This window comes from Anolis sagrei, chromosome X (assembly GCF_037176765.1).
Source record: "Anolis sagrei isolate rAnoSag1 chromosome X, rAnoSag1.mat, whole genome shotgun sequence".
Classification (NCBI taxonomy): Eukaryota; Metazoa; Chordata; class Lepidosauria; order Squamata; family Dactyloidae; genus Anolis; species Anolis sagrei.
Genome location: NC_090034.1, coordinates 67,236,653 through 67,252,737, shown reverse-complemented (window position 1 = coordinate 67,252,737; position 16,085 = coordinate 67,236,653). Strand labels below are relative to the sequence as shown.

At 42.6% G+C, this 16,085-nt stretch overlaps 1 protein-coding gene across 5 annotated transcripts in view; it reads left to right on the top strand.

Moving 5' to 3' along the window:
* The window catches only part of CSMD2 (CUB and Sushi multiple domains 2), a 984,984-nt gene that overhangs the window by 812,554 nt on the left and 156,345 nt on the right, over positions 1 to 16,085 (top strand). For all 5 annotated transcript variants that reach the window (XM_067473669.1, XM_067473670.1, XM_060784605.2 and 2 more), the window contains 4 exons: positions 1,586 to 1,682; positions 4,357 to 4,461; positions 9,937 to 10,055; positions 12,336 to 12,405. In XM_067473669.1, coding sequence (XP_067329770.1) covers positions 1,586 to 1,682; positions 4,357 to 4,461; positions 9,937 to 10,055; positions 12,336 to 12,405 — 391 coding nt within the window. The remainder of the gene's footprint in view (positions 1 to 1,585; positions 1,683 to 4,356; positions 4,462 to 9,936; positions 10,056 to 12,335; positions 12,406 to 16,085) is intronic.

Genomic DNA, 16,085 nt, shown 5'->3' with positions numbered 1-16,085 from the left:
CAATCAAAAACGGGAATGTTTTGATATATGCCAGGCATTGAATATTTGCATTTGTATGAATCCCTCAGGGGAGATATGGAGGTTTAAAAATAAAGATTATTATTACTATTTTACTGACACAAAAACACAGTATGAGACAGCAAACAAGATATATATGCTGGATTTCATATCACAAAATCACAAGTAAAACATTTCCCAAGTGTCTAGGACTGTGTGATGTATTTTCGAATGATGGGCACAGATCCAAGTAAGGTGGCCTTTTGAAGTTGACAGATTGTGATTTTGTCAATGTTTATTGTTTCCAAATGCCAGCTGAGATCTTTTGGCACGGCACCCAGCGAGCCGATCACCACTGGGACCACCTGTACTGGTTTATGCCAGAGCCTTTGCAGTTTGATTTTGAGGACCTGATAATGGCTGAGTTTTTCCTGTTGTTTTTCCTCAATGTGGCAGTCACCTGGTATGGTGGCATCAATAATCCAAACTCCCCCCCCCCCCCCCCCCACAATCGTGATATCTGGTGTATTGTGTTCCAAAACATTGTCAGTCTTGATTCGAAAGTCCCACAGTATTTTTGCATGTTCATTTTCCTTCTTCTTCTTCTTCTTCTTCTTCTTATTATTATTATTATTATTATTTTCTCTTCGGGGTCTGGCTACAATCAGTGGTCTCAATGCACCCTAAAACTGTAAGAATGCCATAGCCGTGGTATCCTAACTCCCTGATTTATGTTGCATCTGATAACCTTAGTTGGACACTGCCAGGGGCTGTAAGATTTGGGAATCCAAATCTTATTTATAACCTTATTTGACCTTATTTATATATTTATTTATTGACAGTATTTATATTTATATTTATTTATTGACAGTATTTGTATTCTGCCCTTCTCACCCTGAAGAGAACTCAGTGCGGATCACAGAACATACATATGAGGCAAACATTCAATGCAGTTTATACACAACTAGACAGACAATTGTACATACAAAGCCATAAATTCCAAGCAATTAAGGTATCCTAAGTCCAGCTGGAAGTATTGTGACTGCTGAAAAGGATTCTGGCAATTTGTGTTTTGTCTGCTGGGAAAATCAATGCTATGAATGGAAGAATGGGTCTGATGTAACAGGGTCCTAGTAAAGTGAGCCATAAAGCAAATGGTGGTCCACAACACACCTGCAGCCCTTGTGGCCCATTTTTCAGCCTAAAAACTCCACAATCTCTCAGGACTTTTCCAAAAATCTAAAATTCCTTTTCACAACTTGTTTTGGTTCAAAATCAGCCCCAGACAGCTGAAAATAGCTGCTAAATGCAGCCAGTATTTACACTCTAGTGAAGCAATGTAGGATCTCTGCCACTGTGTTCTGAACGGATAGTTTGCTTCCAGTGATTTGTTTGCTTCCCATGAAATATTGGTTTCCAGGGAATACAGAGGCACCAGAGCCTAGTGAACGCAGGTGTCCAAGGATTCCTGAGCAGGAAAATCAATGGGGAAAGAATCTCTGGAGATTTTAGTTTTGGAAAATTGATGGTATTATTATTATTCTGAACATTGTTATTGTGGTTTCGGTTTTCCCTGTCTCCTTCCCAGATTCAAGTGATTAGTTTTGTCACAGAACAGAACTGGGATTCGCTAGAAGTGTTTGATGGTGGGGACAACACTGCGACCATGCTGGGCAGCTTCTCAGGTAAGTAGTGAAGCTATGGAATAGATACAAGCTCTGCATATAAAAAAAAATGAGGCAGCTTTGATTTGGAAAGTACAACAGTGCCAAAATCTAATAAATATACGCACAGGGCCACAAAAATAAGGGCTGTAAAGTACCTGGCTCCCACACAGAGGCGGCTCTAGGTAATTTTCAATGGTAAGCAAACAGTATATTCCCCCCCCCCCCCCCAAACCAATCACTGATATATATTTTCTGTTCGTCATGGAATTTCTATGTGCCATATTTGTTTCAATTCCATCATTGGTGGAGTTCAGAATGCTCTTTGATTGTAGGTGAACTATACATCCCAGTAACTACAACTCGCATATGTCAAGGTGTATTTTCCCCCAAGAGCGCCTCAAGAGCGCCCCTGGGCAAAATCAACTATACTGCAAATGCTTACTTTGCATAATGGTTGAGCCGCCCCTGCTCCCACACACTATCTGGAAACAGTAACAATATCCCACAGTAGTTCCTGGACCACTTGTACAGCAGGGATGGTATTGCAGCTTCCGGCCACCAGTGGGGAGCATGCTTCCAAGCAAAAACTTTGCTAGGTTTACTTTCAGGGGAGGCCTTATATTTAGCAATTCAGCAAAACCTCTACTAGGTCTTATTTTCAGGGAATGTCTGATTTTTGGATAAACAAGGTAAAGGGAGGGAGGGAATGAACCCCAATCCAAAACATACTCTTCAGAACAAAAGCAAGCCTGGAAAATTCCCCCCAGCATCTGTACATTTCCAAAATTTGCACTGAGTTCAGAGAAAATAACAGGTAGTTATTCCTCCTAGAATGCACACATTTTTAAAATAAAAGAATTCTCTGTTTCTTGAAAACTTACTTTCATCTGCTTCCATTTGCAAGGTTTAAAATGCCTAGAGTGCGACATTTAAATTGTATATAAAACATTGTTTTTTCAGTGCATAAAAATCTATGTTTTTTATCCAGGGTGGGGGAGGGATGCAATTTGCTCTGGAGATGGAATGAACTGAAAAGTGACACGCTAAGTGAAATAGAATGGGACAAATCCACCCGTGTGTGTGAAAGAGAGAGAACTCGAGAAAACAATAATCTTCAGTAGTGGAATCGATTTGTTGGCATGTTTTTGTTAAGTACAGAATTGTGTTCCCACAAAGTGGAGAAAGAAATTGAGCAAGCAATTGGCACGCCTCAAAACCCAATGAAACAATTGTAGAGTGTCTATCAAAGAGAGATGTAGAAGCTGGAGACTGGGAGAGATAGCTGGAGTGGAAGAAGGTCCTTGCGTCTCTTCTTTTCTCTGAGATCTATTCCTGTTTATGAAATTCAGCCAAAGCTTTGTGGGTCACCGTCTTAAAGAGTGGTGCCTTTTGTTTCTAAAGCTGCCTTGGCTCCTGGATTTGAATTTCATTTCAGCTCCCTTTCAGCATCCCCATTCAGACAGCAAAGAGAGGACAAAGCCATCAGAACGAAGTTCCCCAACAACTCTCCTGTGCCTTTCCATACCTTTCTCATTTCTTCATTTTCCTCTTAGTCTCTTCACCTGACAGAATAAGGCTTAGTGGAATGAGAGAGAGAAAAAAACATACAACTCTGCTTTGAGAAAGCACATCTTTGGAGACTCCTCTGCCAACCTCATTGGAGTTGGATCAAAAAGAAAGCTGTCTGGTCATGCAAAGGGCCGTCTGCTCAGATATGCAGATGCCTCCTTCAGATAATAGGCTTTTAGGTAACAGATGTCAGGTTTTCCTTTCCCCAAAAACACTAGCAAAAATAGCAAAAAAAATGCATGCCCTTCAAAATCCAGCTTTTCTTTGGTATATTTGGAGTAGATCAGTGAAACTGAAACAGAGCAGGTCCTGTATTTTTACTCCATAATGTACCGTTGGGTTTGGAAAAGCTACTTTCTGGACTACAACTCCCAGCATCACCAGTCAGTGCAGTTGGCTGAGGATATTGGGAGTTGAAGTCCAAATGGCAGATGTTTCCAAACTATACCTGGGAGTTTTCATCTGAAAATGTAGATCAGGGGTCTTCAAACTTTTTAAACAGAGGGCCAGGTCACAGTCCCTCAAACTGTTGGAGGGTCAGATTATAATTTGAAAAAAACATGAATGAATTTCTATGCACATTGCACATATCTTATTTGTAGTGCAAAAAACACTTAAAAGCAAGACAATAATTAAAATGAAGAACAATTTTAACAAATATAAACTTATTAGTATTTCAATGGGAAGTGTGGGCCCGCTTTTGGCTGATTAGGTAGGATTGTTGTTGATGTTGTCTGCTTTCAAGTTGTTTCAGAGTTAGGTTGACCCTGAGTGAGGGCCAGGTAAATTACCTTGGCGGGCTGTATCTGGCCCACGGGCCCTAATTTGAAGACCCCTGGTGTAGATTCTCCAAGCCAAACCTGGGAGCTTTCTAATCTATACACCCTCCCTCAAAAAAGTAACTTCCTCAAGATGTACTTCAAAGTACAAACCCTAGTTAGATATTCCTCCTTCTTTTATGCATGAGAGATGGGAAATGGTCCCCCAAAATGTATTCCAACCCCAAACAGAAAATTAAAAGATCTGAATAAAGGATTCCAATGTGGTTTGGGCCACATAACAGAAAAATGCACTCTGGTTACATCTCTTCTGCTTCTATGTGTGGTTTTTCTTCCTCTTTTAGGAACGACGGTCCCTGCATTATTGAACAGCACCTCCAACCAGCTCTATTTGCACTTCTGCTCCGACATCAGTGTCTCGGCTGCAGGATTTCATCTGGAGTATAAAAGTAAGGACAATTCTGCTCCATGTGGTCTTTGTTGGGGGTGCAAATGTAAGTTGGAGATAGTGTAATTTAGCTTCAATGTGTGAAGTGATTGTTTAAGAAAGGAGTGGGAATCATGCAACCCTCCATATATGTAAATTTTAAGCAACTCTTCGAGTATGAGCAGCTCTTGCCATTACGGCCAACCTTAAGGAATACTATGGCAGTTACACAAGCTGAGGATATGAACACACCATTCATTCTAAAATCATTTCAAAATACAATATTAAAGACAAAAAATATGGTTTGCATGCACTTGTGCAAATATGGCCATAAAAAGTCCCAAGAAATGCCATGATGAAAGCAATTTCCTTTCAAAATGTAGCTACCATGTATAGATGGATAGATGTCTGGCTGTCTCAATGGCAAGCCGGAGGAGAAAACCGCTCAGCTGGACATTTTTCAGAACATCCATTTCTTAGCTGAAAGAAAAGGACATTCACTGAGAATCAGCTGCCTGAAAGATAAGATCTGCACCTTTGCTCCAGGCCTTTGACTAGATGGATCCATCATTGATGCTCCAATCAGCACTTCCATCCTCTTTCTTCTTCTGGAGAGTTGAGTGAGAAAGACACTCATTACTCTTGTGTTCTTGCTGTCCCTGTTTGGAGTTTTTTGGACTTTCCGGATATGAAGAACATCCACAAAAGCTTTTTGATTGGGGACATTGCAGTTGACTGGTTGGCCAATCTATATGCAATGTCAGAAATACAGCTTAATGGTGTAACATTAGAAAATGTTGACCATTTCTGCTCCCTTGGCAGCCACCTCTCCGTAAAAGTCAACATTGGCACTGAAATACAACACCGCCTGAGCTCTGTAAGTGCAGCATTTTTCTGAATGAAGTAGAGAGTGTTTGAGGACTGAGACATCTGTAGGGAGACCAAGGTGCTTGTTTGTAAGGTTAGTGTCCTCCCAACCCTGCTATATGCCTGTGAAACATGGACTGCCTACAGACATCACACTCAACTCCTGGAACAATTCCATCAGCGTTGCCTCTGAAAAATCCTACAAATCTCTTGGGAAGACAGGTGGACAAATGTCAGCATGCTGGAAGAAGCAAAGACCACCAGCATTGCAGCAATGCTCCTACACCATCAATTGCTTGGACTGGCCATGTTGTCCGAATGCCCGATCATTGTCTCCCAAAGCATTTACTATACTCTCAACTCAAGAACGGGAAATGTAATGTTGGTGACAGGGAAAGAGATTTAAAGGAGGGCTTAAAGCCAACCTTAAAAAATATCATATAGATGCCAAGAACTGGGAAGCCATGACCCTTGAGCACTCTAACTGGAGGTCAGCTGTGACCAGCACTGCTGCAGAAATTAAAGAGGCATGATTGGAGGGCAAAAGGGAGAAATGTGCCAAGAGGAAGGACCGGGACCGCCTTCCACCTGGAAACCGATGTCCTCACAGTGGAAGAACATGCGGATCAAGAATAGGGCTCCACAGTCTCCTACAGACCCACCGCCAAGACACTACACTTGGAGGACCATCATTCTCAGGCTATGAGGGATCGCCTAAATAAAGCTTCTTGCCCCAAGAAGTCTGCAATGCAGGGAGAAAAACAGAGGAAGATGAGGTGGAGGCAAATAGAGGAAGAGCATTTTGTGATCAGTTGCTATCCTACACATGGCAGTCTCCTTTCCCATCAAGTTGTACTTTTAGGGGTAGGGGGCATTGGTTTCTGCAACTGCAACCATTCCAGATAACCCTAAATCCTATTGCTAGTCTTGACTAGTGTATGGTCGATCCTCCATATCTACAGATTCTGCACCTACTGATTCAACCATCTGCATCTTGAAAATATTGTTAAATACTTTGTTAAATAGTATTTAAATAGTATTGTTAAATACAGGAGCAGAATTCAAAATGATCTTGACAGATTAGAGAGATGGGCCAAAACTAACAAAATGAAGTTCAACAGTGACAAATGCAAGATACTCCACTTAGGCAGAAAAAACGAAATGTAAAGATACAAAATGGGGGACAATGAGCAGTACGTGTGAAAAAGATCTTGGAGTCCTCATGGGCAACAAGTTAAACACGAGCCAACAATGTATGTGGCGGCAAAAAAAGCCAATGGGATTTTGGCCTGCATCAATAGGAGCATAGTGTCTAGATCTAGGGAAGTAATGCTACCCCTCTATTCTGCTTTGGTTAGACCACACCTGGAATATTGTGTCCAATTCTGGGCACCACAATTCAAGAGAGATATTGACAAGCTGGAATGTGTCCAGAGGAGGGCGACTAAAATGATCAAGGGTCTGGAGAACAAGCCCTATGAAGTGCGGCTTAAGGAGCTGGGCATGGTTAGCCTGAAGCAGAGAAGGCTGAGAGGAGATATGGTAGCCATGTATAAATATGTGAGAGGAAGTCACAAGGAGGAGGAAGCAAACTTGTTTTATTTATTTATTTATTTATTTATTTATTTATTTATTTACTTTGCTTATATACCGCTGTTCACAGCCCGAAGGCGACTCACAGCGGTTTACACACAATAAAAACAGCAATAATTCAATGCATATATAACAACTGACCACTTAACATATTATCCAATTAATAAACAACAAGCAATTACACTAAACAATTATTACAATAACCATCCCAATCGTCTCATCATCAAAGCGTAGTCCAGGTTCGTCGTCCATTGTTCCATTCCTATGTTCAATTACCAATATTGCACTAGATTACTCGAACGCCTGCAAAAACATCCAGGTCTTCAACTTTTTCGGAATGCCATGAGAAATGGTGCCTGCCTAATGTCCGCAGGAAGAGCGTTCCACAGCCGAGGGGCCACCACCGAGAAGGCCCTATCTCTCGTCCCCACCAGCCGTGCTTGAGAAGCCGGCGGGATCGAGAGCAGGGCCTCCCCAGAAGATCTCAAAGTCCTGGTGGGTTCATAGGCCGAGATGCGGTCAGATAGGTATCTTGGGCTGGAACCATTTAGGGCTTTATAGGCCAGTGCCAGCACCTTGAATTGAGCTCAGTAGCAGATCGGCACCCAATGGAGCTGGCGCAACAGGGGGGTTGTGTGCTCCCTGCGCTCCGCTCCTGTTAGAATCATGGCTGCCGCACATTGGACTAATTGAAGCTTCCGGGCCGTCTTCAAGGGCAACCCCACGTAGAGAGCATTGCAGTAGTCTAGGCGGGATGTAACCAGAGCGTGGACAACCGTGGTTTTCTGCTTCCCTGGAGACTAGGATGTGGAACAATGGCTTCAAACTACAAGAATGGAGATTCCATCTGAACATGAGGAAGAACTTCCTGACTGTGAAAGCCGTTCAGCAGTGGAACTCTCTGCCCCGGAGTGTGGTGGAGGCTCCTTCTTTGGAAGCTTTTAAACAGAGGCTGGATGGCCATCTGTCGGGGGTGCTTTGAATGCAATATTCCTGCTTCTTGGCAGGAGGTTGGACTGGATGGCCCATGAGGTCTCTTCCAACTCTATGATTCTATGATTCTATTTTACCGTTGTATATAATGAGACTTTAACATCCACAGATTTTTGTCTCGGCTTTTTGAAGACATTTTGGTGCCAGTTGTGGGAAATGGTGGTCACTGCCATTCTTGTGCAATCTACAGCCGAAACCATCAGTCTTTCCGACAAATTGGCCTTGTCTAAGTTCCCTCTTAAACCAATTAGCCTGTCCTTCAGTGCCTGCTGTGCATGTGGGTGTGCTTTGCTTCACAAAGGGAAGAGGCACAAGGTTTCTGCAGAGGTATTTTCTGTGCAAATTAAGGAAACCTCATTGAAAAGCCAAGCACTCCTCCCTTTGTTGCTGTGCTGAAGGCGAGAACTCTCATGGAAGTCAATGATTTCTCAAGAGACTGCCTCGGCATGTTGAAGCAATCATTGGGAAGAATTGTGTGACCATTCTTCACAATTCCCAGTCTACACACTCCAACAAACTCATGCATCGATTTAGGGCTGGTCTTCCCATCATTAAGCAGAGAGAGGCAGCTGCCTCAGATAGCAGGGGCCAGATGGGGATAAAAGGCAGCAATATTAGGGGAAAAGTTGAAGGGCTACGTGACTTGCCCTGTTCCTCCAAAGTATTAAACTGCCACCAAGTGCAACTCCAAGTCCTTTTCCATTGGGAAAATTATATTATAATGTAATGCAGTGGTTCTCAACATGTGGGTCCCCAGGTGTTTTTGCCTACAACTCCCAGAAATCCCACCCAATTTGCCAGCTGTTAGGATTTCTGGGAGTTGAAGGCCAAAAACATCTGGGGCCCCAGGTTGAGAACCACTGATGTAATGCAATATAATACTAATAATAATATGATATTATAATTATATATTTATATTACACTAGCCATCCCCTGCCACACGTTGCTGTGGCCCACATGGGGGTTCTATGTGGGAGGTTTGGCCCAATTCTATCATTGGTGGGGCTCAGAATGCTCTTTGATTGTAGGTGAACTATAAATCCCAACTACTACAACTCCCAAATGTCAAGATTCTATTTCCCCCAAACGCCACCAGTGTTCACATTTGGGCATATTGAATATTCATGCCAAGTTTGGTCCAGATGCATCAATGTTTGAGTCCACAGTGCTCTCTGGATATAGGTGAACTACAACTCCCAAACTCAAGTTCCGTGCCCACCAGATCCTTCCAGTATTTTCTGTTGGTCTTGGAAGTCCTGTGTGCCAAGCATTCTGAACTGCACCAATGAGAGAATTGGGGCAAACTTCTCACACAGAACCCACATGACCAACAGAAAATACTGTGTTTTCTGGTAGTTTTTGGTGACCCTTCTGACACCACCTCGCAACCCCCCCCCCCCCCCCCCGGGTCCCAAACCCCAGGTTGAGAAATGCTGCCTTAAGGCCATCCAGTCCAACTCCCTTCACCAGGGCAAGAAAACATAATCAAAGCCCTCCTGACAAAGGGCCATTCAGCCATTCACATGCACACATATATGTATATGACAGATGCAGTATCATAGATTTGAAAGGGACCCCTAAAGAAGGACAATGAGATGTTGCATGTTCCAGAGTAAGCAAACCAGACAATCTCCACATCAACCCTGGCAAAGAAACAGCAAGAAATACTGTTTACCCATAAGCATAAAGAAAATACATATATTAGAAACCAACACTTTCTCATTACTTTATTTTCCAGATCAACAGACTGGGCCACAGCAATGTGTGGCAGGGGACAGCTAGTCAGTTTATAAATCTGTTGGCAGCTGTTCACCTTTTACTGTTTAGCAAATTGGGTCTTTGGACCATAATAAAGTTTGTTTGTTTGTTTGTTTGTTTGATTGATTGATTGATTGAAATCCTCTGTTGCCATTCTGTATATGGAATCGAAACAACATTCTGTGCATGTAATGGAAACAAGACATCCTATTTCCCATTGCCCAGCAGTGGAATATCTCAGGTCAGTCCCGTACCTATTCTTTTCGTCTATCTTTTTTTCTCACAGCCGTGGGCCTCTCCAGCTGCCCAGAGCCCACCATTCCTAGCAATGGCCTGAAGATTGGGGAGAGATACTTGGTGAACGATGTGGTCTCCTTTCAGTGTGAGCCAGGATACGCACTCCAGGTACTTTCCATTCCCATCCTTGTGCAATTATACTTGTGTTTCTCTTTGGCATTGAACATTTGCCATTTTTTTTCTGGAAACCAACCTGAGTCCCCCCAGGGAGATAGGGTGGATTGCAAATTTATTATTATTATTATTATTATTATTATTATTATTATTATTATTATTCTGACACAAAAACACAGTATGTCACAGCAAACGAGATCTATATGCTGGATTTTGTACCACAAAATCACAAGTTGAACACTTCCCAAGCATCTAGGACAGTGTGATGTATTTTTGAATGATGCGCGCAGATCAAAGTAAGGTGGCCTTTTGCAGTTGACAGATTGTGAGTTTGTTTATTGTTTAGGTTTATTGTTTCCAAATGCCGGCTGAGATCTTTTGGCATGGCACCCAGTGTGCTGATGACCACTGGGACCACCTGTACTGGTTTATGCCAGAGCCTTTGCAGTTCGATTTTGAAGATCTGTTAACGGCTGAGTTTTTCCAGTTGTTTTTCCCCAATGCGGCTGTCGCCTGGTATGGCGACATCAATAATCCAAACTTTTTTCTTTTTCACAGTTGTGATGTCTGGTGTATTGTGTTCCAAAACTTTGTCAGTCTGGATTTGAAAGTCCCACAGTATTTTGTGTGTGTTCATTTTCCACTACCTTTGCAGGTTTATGATCCCACCAGTATTTACTACTGGCAGGTGGAACCTGTGACATAAGTTCCATTGTTGTTGTTGTTGTTGTTGTTGTTGTTGTTATTATTAGAAACATAACAAGATGAGTCCACAGCACACTCTCTGCTGGCTGTTGTATTGGATCCCATGTCGGACACTTCCCAAGTGTCTAGGACTGTGTGATGTATCAGCGAATAATGCGTGCCGGTCCCAGTAAAGTGGCCTTCTGCAGCTGGCAGATGGTAATCTTGTCAGCGCCGATTGTGCTTAAGTGCAGGCCAAGGTCTTTAGGCACTGCACCCAGTGTGCCGATCACCACTGGGACCATCTTTACTGGTTTGTGCTAGAGTCTTTGCAGTTCGATTTTTAAATCCTCATATCATATCAGCTTTTCTAGTTGTTTCTCTGCAATCCTGCTGTCACCTGGGATTGTGACATCGACAATCCATACTTTGTTTTTTAACACAATTGTGAGGTCTGGAGTATTGTGCTCTAGAACTCTGTCTGTCTGAATTCGGAAGTCCCAGAGGAGTTTGGCGTGTTCATTCTCTGTAACTTTTTCCGGCTTGTGATCCTACCAGTTCTTTGTCACAGGCAGATGGTATTTGTGGCACAAGTTCCAATGAATTATCTGAGCAACGATATTATGCCTCTGCTTGTAGTCTGTCTTCACGATCTTCTTGCAGCAGCTGAGGATGTGATTATTATTATTATTATTATTACTCTTAGAAACACAAGATTAGTACACAGCAAACAAGATCACTATACTGGTTGTTGTATTGGATCACACGTTGGACACTTCCCAAGTGTCTAGGATTGTGTGATGTATCGGCAAATAATGCGTGCAAATCCCAGCAGGGTGGCCTTTTGCAGCTGACAGATGGGAATTTTGTCCCATCTGTCAGCTTTCAACCCCTGCACCCAGTGTGCCGATCACCACTGGGACCCCTTTTACTGGCTTGTGCCAGAGTCTTACCATCATCATCGTCTTCATCGCCTATTATTATTATCTTCAGCACCACACTGTGTTAACAAACTGCACTGAGGCTTTGGATGCTGCTTATGTATAGATTACACATTTTAATATGTTTTATGTTTATAGTGTGATTTTACTATTGTAGTTGTAAGGCATTGAAGTTTTGCCATTATCTATGTGTAAACCGCTTTGAGTCCCCCTAGGGGTGAGAAAAGTGGTATATAAATACTGTAAATAATTAATAATAATAACAATAACAATAATAATAATAATAATAATAATAATAATAATACACATTCTATTTAAGTCTGCCTGGGAAACTGTTTTGAAACTTTGGCAGATCTGATTATAGAAAGTATATAATCATTTCACTGACTACCAGTGCATTTCTAAGCACCATCCCAAGTGCTGGTTATGATCTATAAAGTCCTATACACCCTAGGTCCAGACAGTTTGGAAGACCATATCACTCCATAAAAGCCTTCCTACATCTTATAATCTTTGGGTGAAGGTTTCCTCTCCATTCTGTCACTCTCAAAGGCTTATCTGCTGTAAGTCCTATATTGGGCGAAAGGTCAACAGATAAAGAAGTTTATATTTCCACCTTCTAACAACCTATTTTTCTTCTTTGCTTCAGGGGCGTTCTCACATTTCCTGCATGCCAGGGACTGTCCGGCGATGGAATTATCCTCCTCCACTATGCATCGGTAGGACACAATACCCTTTCTTATAAGTAATGCATATTCAAACATGAGGAAAAGTCTTCTCTAGAGAGACTACTATCTCTGGGAAGACGGTGGGGCGAATGAAACCAATTCCCAATGGTGTCATGTGGCATGGGAACATTTCTTGATGCTGTCCTAGTCATAGAAGGCTAAGTAAGGGGACCTTTTTGTGGGGGGGGGGGGGGGGTTGAGGGGGAGCTTCTACCCATTCACTATCCATGGGAGATGCATTCCCAAACTTCATGGAGATCTACAAAGCTGTAGATCAGTGGTTCTCAACCTGTGGGTGCCCAGGTGTTTTGGCCTACAACTCCCAGAAACCCCAGCCTGTTTACCAGTTGTTAGGATTTCTGGGAGTTGAAGGCCAAAAACATCTGGGGACCCCAGGTTGAGAACTACTGCTGTAGATAATAGCCAACCCTACTGAAATGAAGGACCTCTGAACAATGTGTTGTCAAAGGCTTTCATGGACAGAATAACTCAGTTGTTTTGAGTTTTCCAGGCTGTATGGCCATGTTCCAGAAGCATTCTCTCCTGACATTTTGCCTGCATCTATGGCAGACATCCTCAGGAGTAGAAGGGTCTGTTGGAAACTAGGTTTATGTATCTGTGGAGTGTCCAGGGTGGGAGAAAGAACTCTTGTCTGCTTGAGGCAAGTGTGAATGATGCAGTTGGCCACTTTGATTAGCACTTGATGGCCATGCAGCTTCAAAGTCTGGCTGATTGCTGCCTGTGAGATCCTTTGATTGGAGGCGTTAGCTGATTGATTCTTGTTTGGAATGTATTGTCGAAGGCTTTCATGGCCGGAATCACTGGGTTATTGTAGTTATTTTCGGGCTATATGGTCATGATCTAGAGGCATTCTCTCCTGGCGTTTCGCCTGCATCTATGGCAAGCATCCTCAGAGGTAGTGAGGACTTGTTTGGAATTCCCCTGATTTTTGAGTGTTGCTCTTTGTTTATTGTCCTGCTTTTAGAGCTTTTTAAAATACTGGCTGCCAGATTTTGTACATTTTCATGGTTTCCTCCTTTCTGTTGAAATTGTCTACATGCTTGTGGATTTCAATGGATTCTCTGGGCATATATAAATGAAACTGCAGATACCAGTTCCATGAATATATGGGTCCTTTTGTAATGAGTTAGAGACTTTTATTATAATGCATTCATCTGATATTTGTGTGTTGATTCTTGATGTATTTATTGGAACGGTTTGCATTGTCCTTTTCAACTAACATTTCTCAGATCAAATTGGCATTTATAAATGTCACTTGGAGTGCTAACAAAATATGACCAGTGCGCCGCACTGCAATTACAGATTCACAAGCTTCATCCATTAGAGATCTGAAATTGTCACATATTCATCTATGCTACATATTCACCATATATCATGCACAATTGACAGTATGGTCCATGGATCCCACTTTCAACCCCTGAAAGCCATGTAGAGCAATGGAGATCTAGTCTGTCGATCATTAGAATATAACCTTTTTAAAACAAAAATCAGAGATTCAAACAATTCTTCACTTTCTGCTTTATCAAAGGCTTCTAGTTACTTCCACTTCTAAAGCGGTGTAAAAGTATTGGTGCATGTGTGTGCTGGTTGTCATTCAACCAATGGTGATCTCATTAATTTCATAGGGTTTCCTTAGATGGGAGTCCCTGGTGGCGCAGCGGATTAAACCGCTGAGCTACCGAATTTGCTGACCAAAAGGTTGGCTGTTTGAATCTAGGGAGTGGGGTGAGCTCCTGCTGTTAGCCCCAGCTTCTGCAAACCTAGCAGTTCAACAACATGCAAATGTGAGTAGCTCAATAGGTATTGCTTCTGCGGGAAGGTACCAGTGCTCCATGCAGTCATGCCAGCCACATGACCTTGGAGATGTCTACGGACAACGCCGGCTCTTTGTTTCAGAAATAGAGATGAGCACCACCCCCCAGAGTCAGACACGACTAGAATTAATGTCAGGGAAAACCTGTCCTTCTCTTCCTTTTGGGAAACAGACCGGTGAATCCTCCCACCAAAAGCCGTCCTCCGCTGTGATTGGCCAGCCTCTCAATCAAGGGGAGGGCTATTTTGGAGACTCCAAGCAGGGAGGAGAGAACAGGCATGCTCGGTGAATGGAAACGTGTTGTGCATACATGGGTGATTGAGAGCATGAGAGGCTGGAGGGTAGCTCATGCCAGCGAGTCCCTTCAAGACAGAGGGGTTGTGTGTGGGAAATTTGGCCCACTTCTATCATTGGTGGGTTTCAGAATGCTCTTTGATTGTAGGTGAACTATAAATCCCAGCAACTACAACTCCCAAAAGTCAAGGTCTATTTTCCACAAACTCCACCAGTGTTCACATTTGGGAATATTGAGTATCCATGCCAAATTTAGTCCAGATCCATCATTGTTTGAGTCCACAATGCTCTCTGGATGTAGGTGAACGACAACTCCAAAACTCAAGGTCAATGCTCACCAAACCCTTCCAGTATTTTCTATTGGTCATGAGAGTTCTGTGTGCCAAGTTTGGTTCAATTCCATCATTGGTGGAGTTCAGAATGCTCTTTGATTGTAGGTAAACTAGAAATCCCAGCAACTACAACTCCCAAATGACAAAATCAATCCCCTCTCCCGACCCCATCATTAATCAAATTTGGGTGTATCTGGTATTTGTGCCAAATTTGGTCCAGTGAATGAAAATACATCCTGCATATCAGATATTTACATTACAATTCATAACAATAGCAAAATTACAGTTAGGAAATAGCAACGAAAGTAATGTTGGGGGGTCACCACAACACGAGGAACTGTATTAAGGGGTCGAGGTATTAGGAAGGTTGAGGAACACTGTCCTAAGTCGTTCATCACTTTTCAGGTTGCTCTCCCTGTCCTGTCTTCTTCTGAGTTTTAATGCAGAAGCCTTTTAAGTTGTTCATTCCTCTGCTTCCCCCCCCCCACCCCGCTTCATTTTGCTAAACCACAGAGCTAGAAATCTGATTGTCTGCAGAGAATGAGCAAAATAGAATATCGATCAGCCAGACAATGAAGCTCGTGGTCTCCAAACACCTGAAGACAGCCACCTGTTTCCCCATACAAAGTTGTTTTCTGGCTTGTTTTGCTCCCTGTGGGGAAAAAAATCAGGATGCTTAATTTGGTTCATAAATAGGCATTTGAGCCTCAATCTGTTGGCTGCATGTCCTGAATGAAAAATTGCTTTTGATGGAGTGATTCGATGTGTCGGTGAGTTTGTTTCCCTTCCCCTTTTCTTCCTTCTTAAAAGGAAACTCTACCAAAGACTTACCATTTAAAAAGAAATCAGGTTGAGGGAGTGACAACCAAGACTTGGTGAAATATTACCGAGTCCTTACAAGAGTAGACTTTTTCATCCTTTAATCCAGATGTTATCCTTCTTAAATAATTGAGGAGGCGTTCCATTTCAGCAGACATCAAGAGGGTGGGGAGTTCGAGAATAGCAGAGTCAGCAGGAAAAAAATGCCTATAATGAACCGTTAAATGGAGGGGAATCGGGGCTGTCAGTTTCAGCCTGGATGAAAAGTCCAAGACTCCAAGTCCTATTTTAGGCTCTATAAGGAGAGATCTAAGATGATTTGCTGAAACTATTAGAAGACAAGTACTACGTGAGGAGATTCTCCTGAGGATAGTTGCTCCAAGTGTCCACTC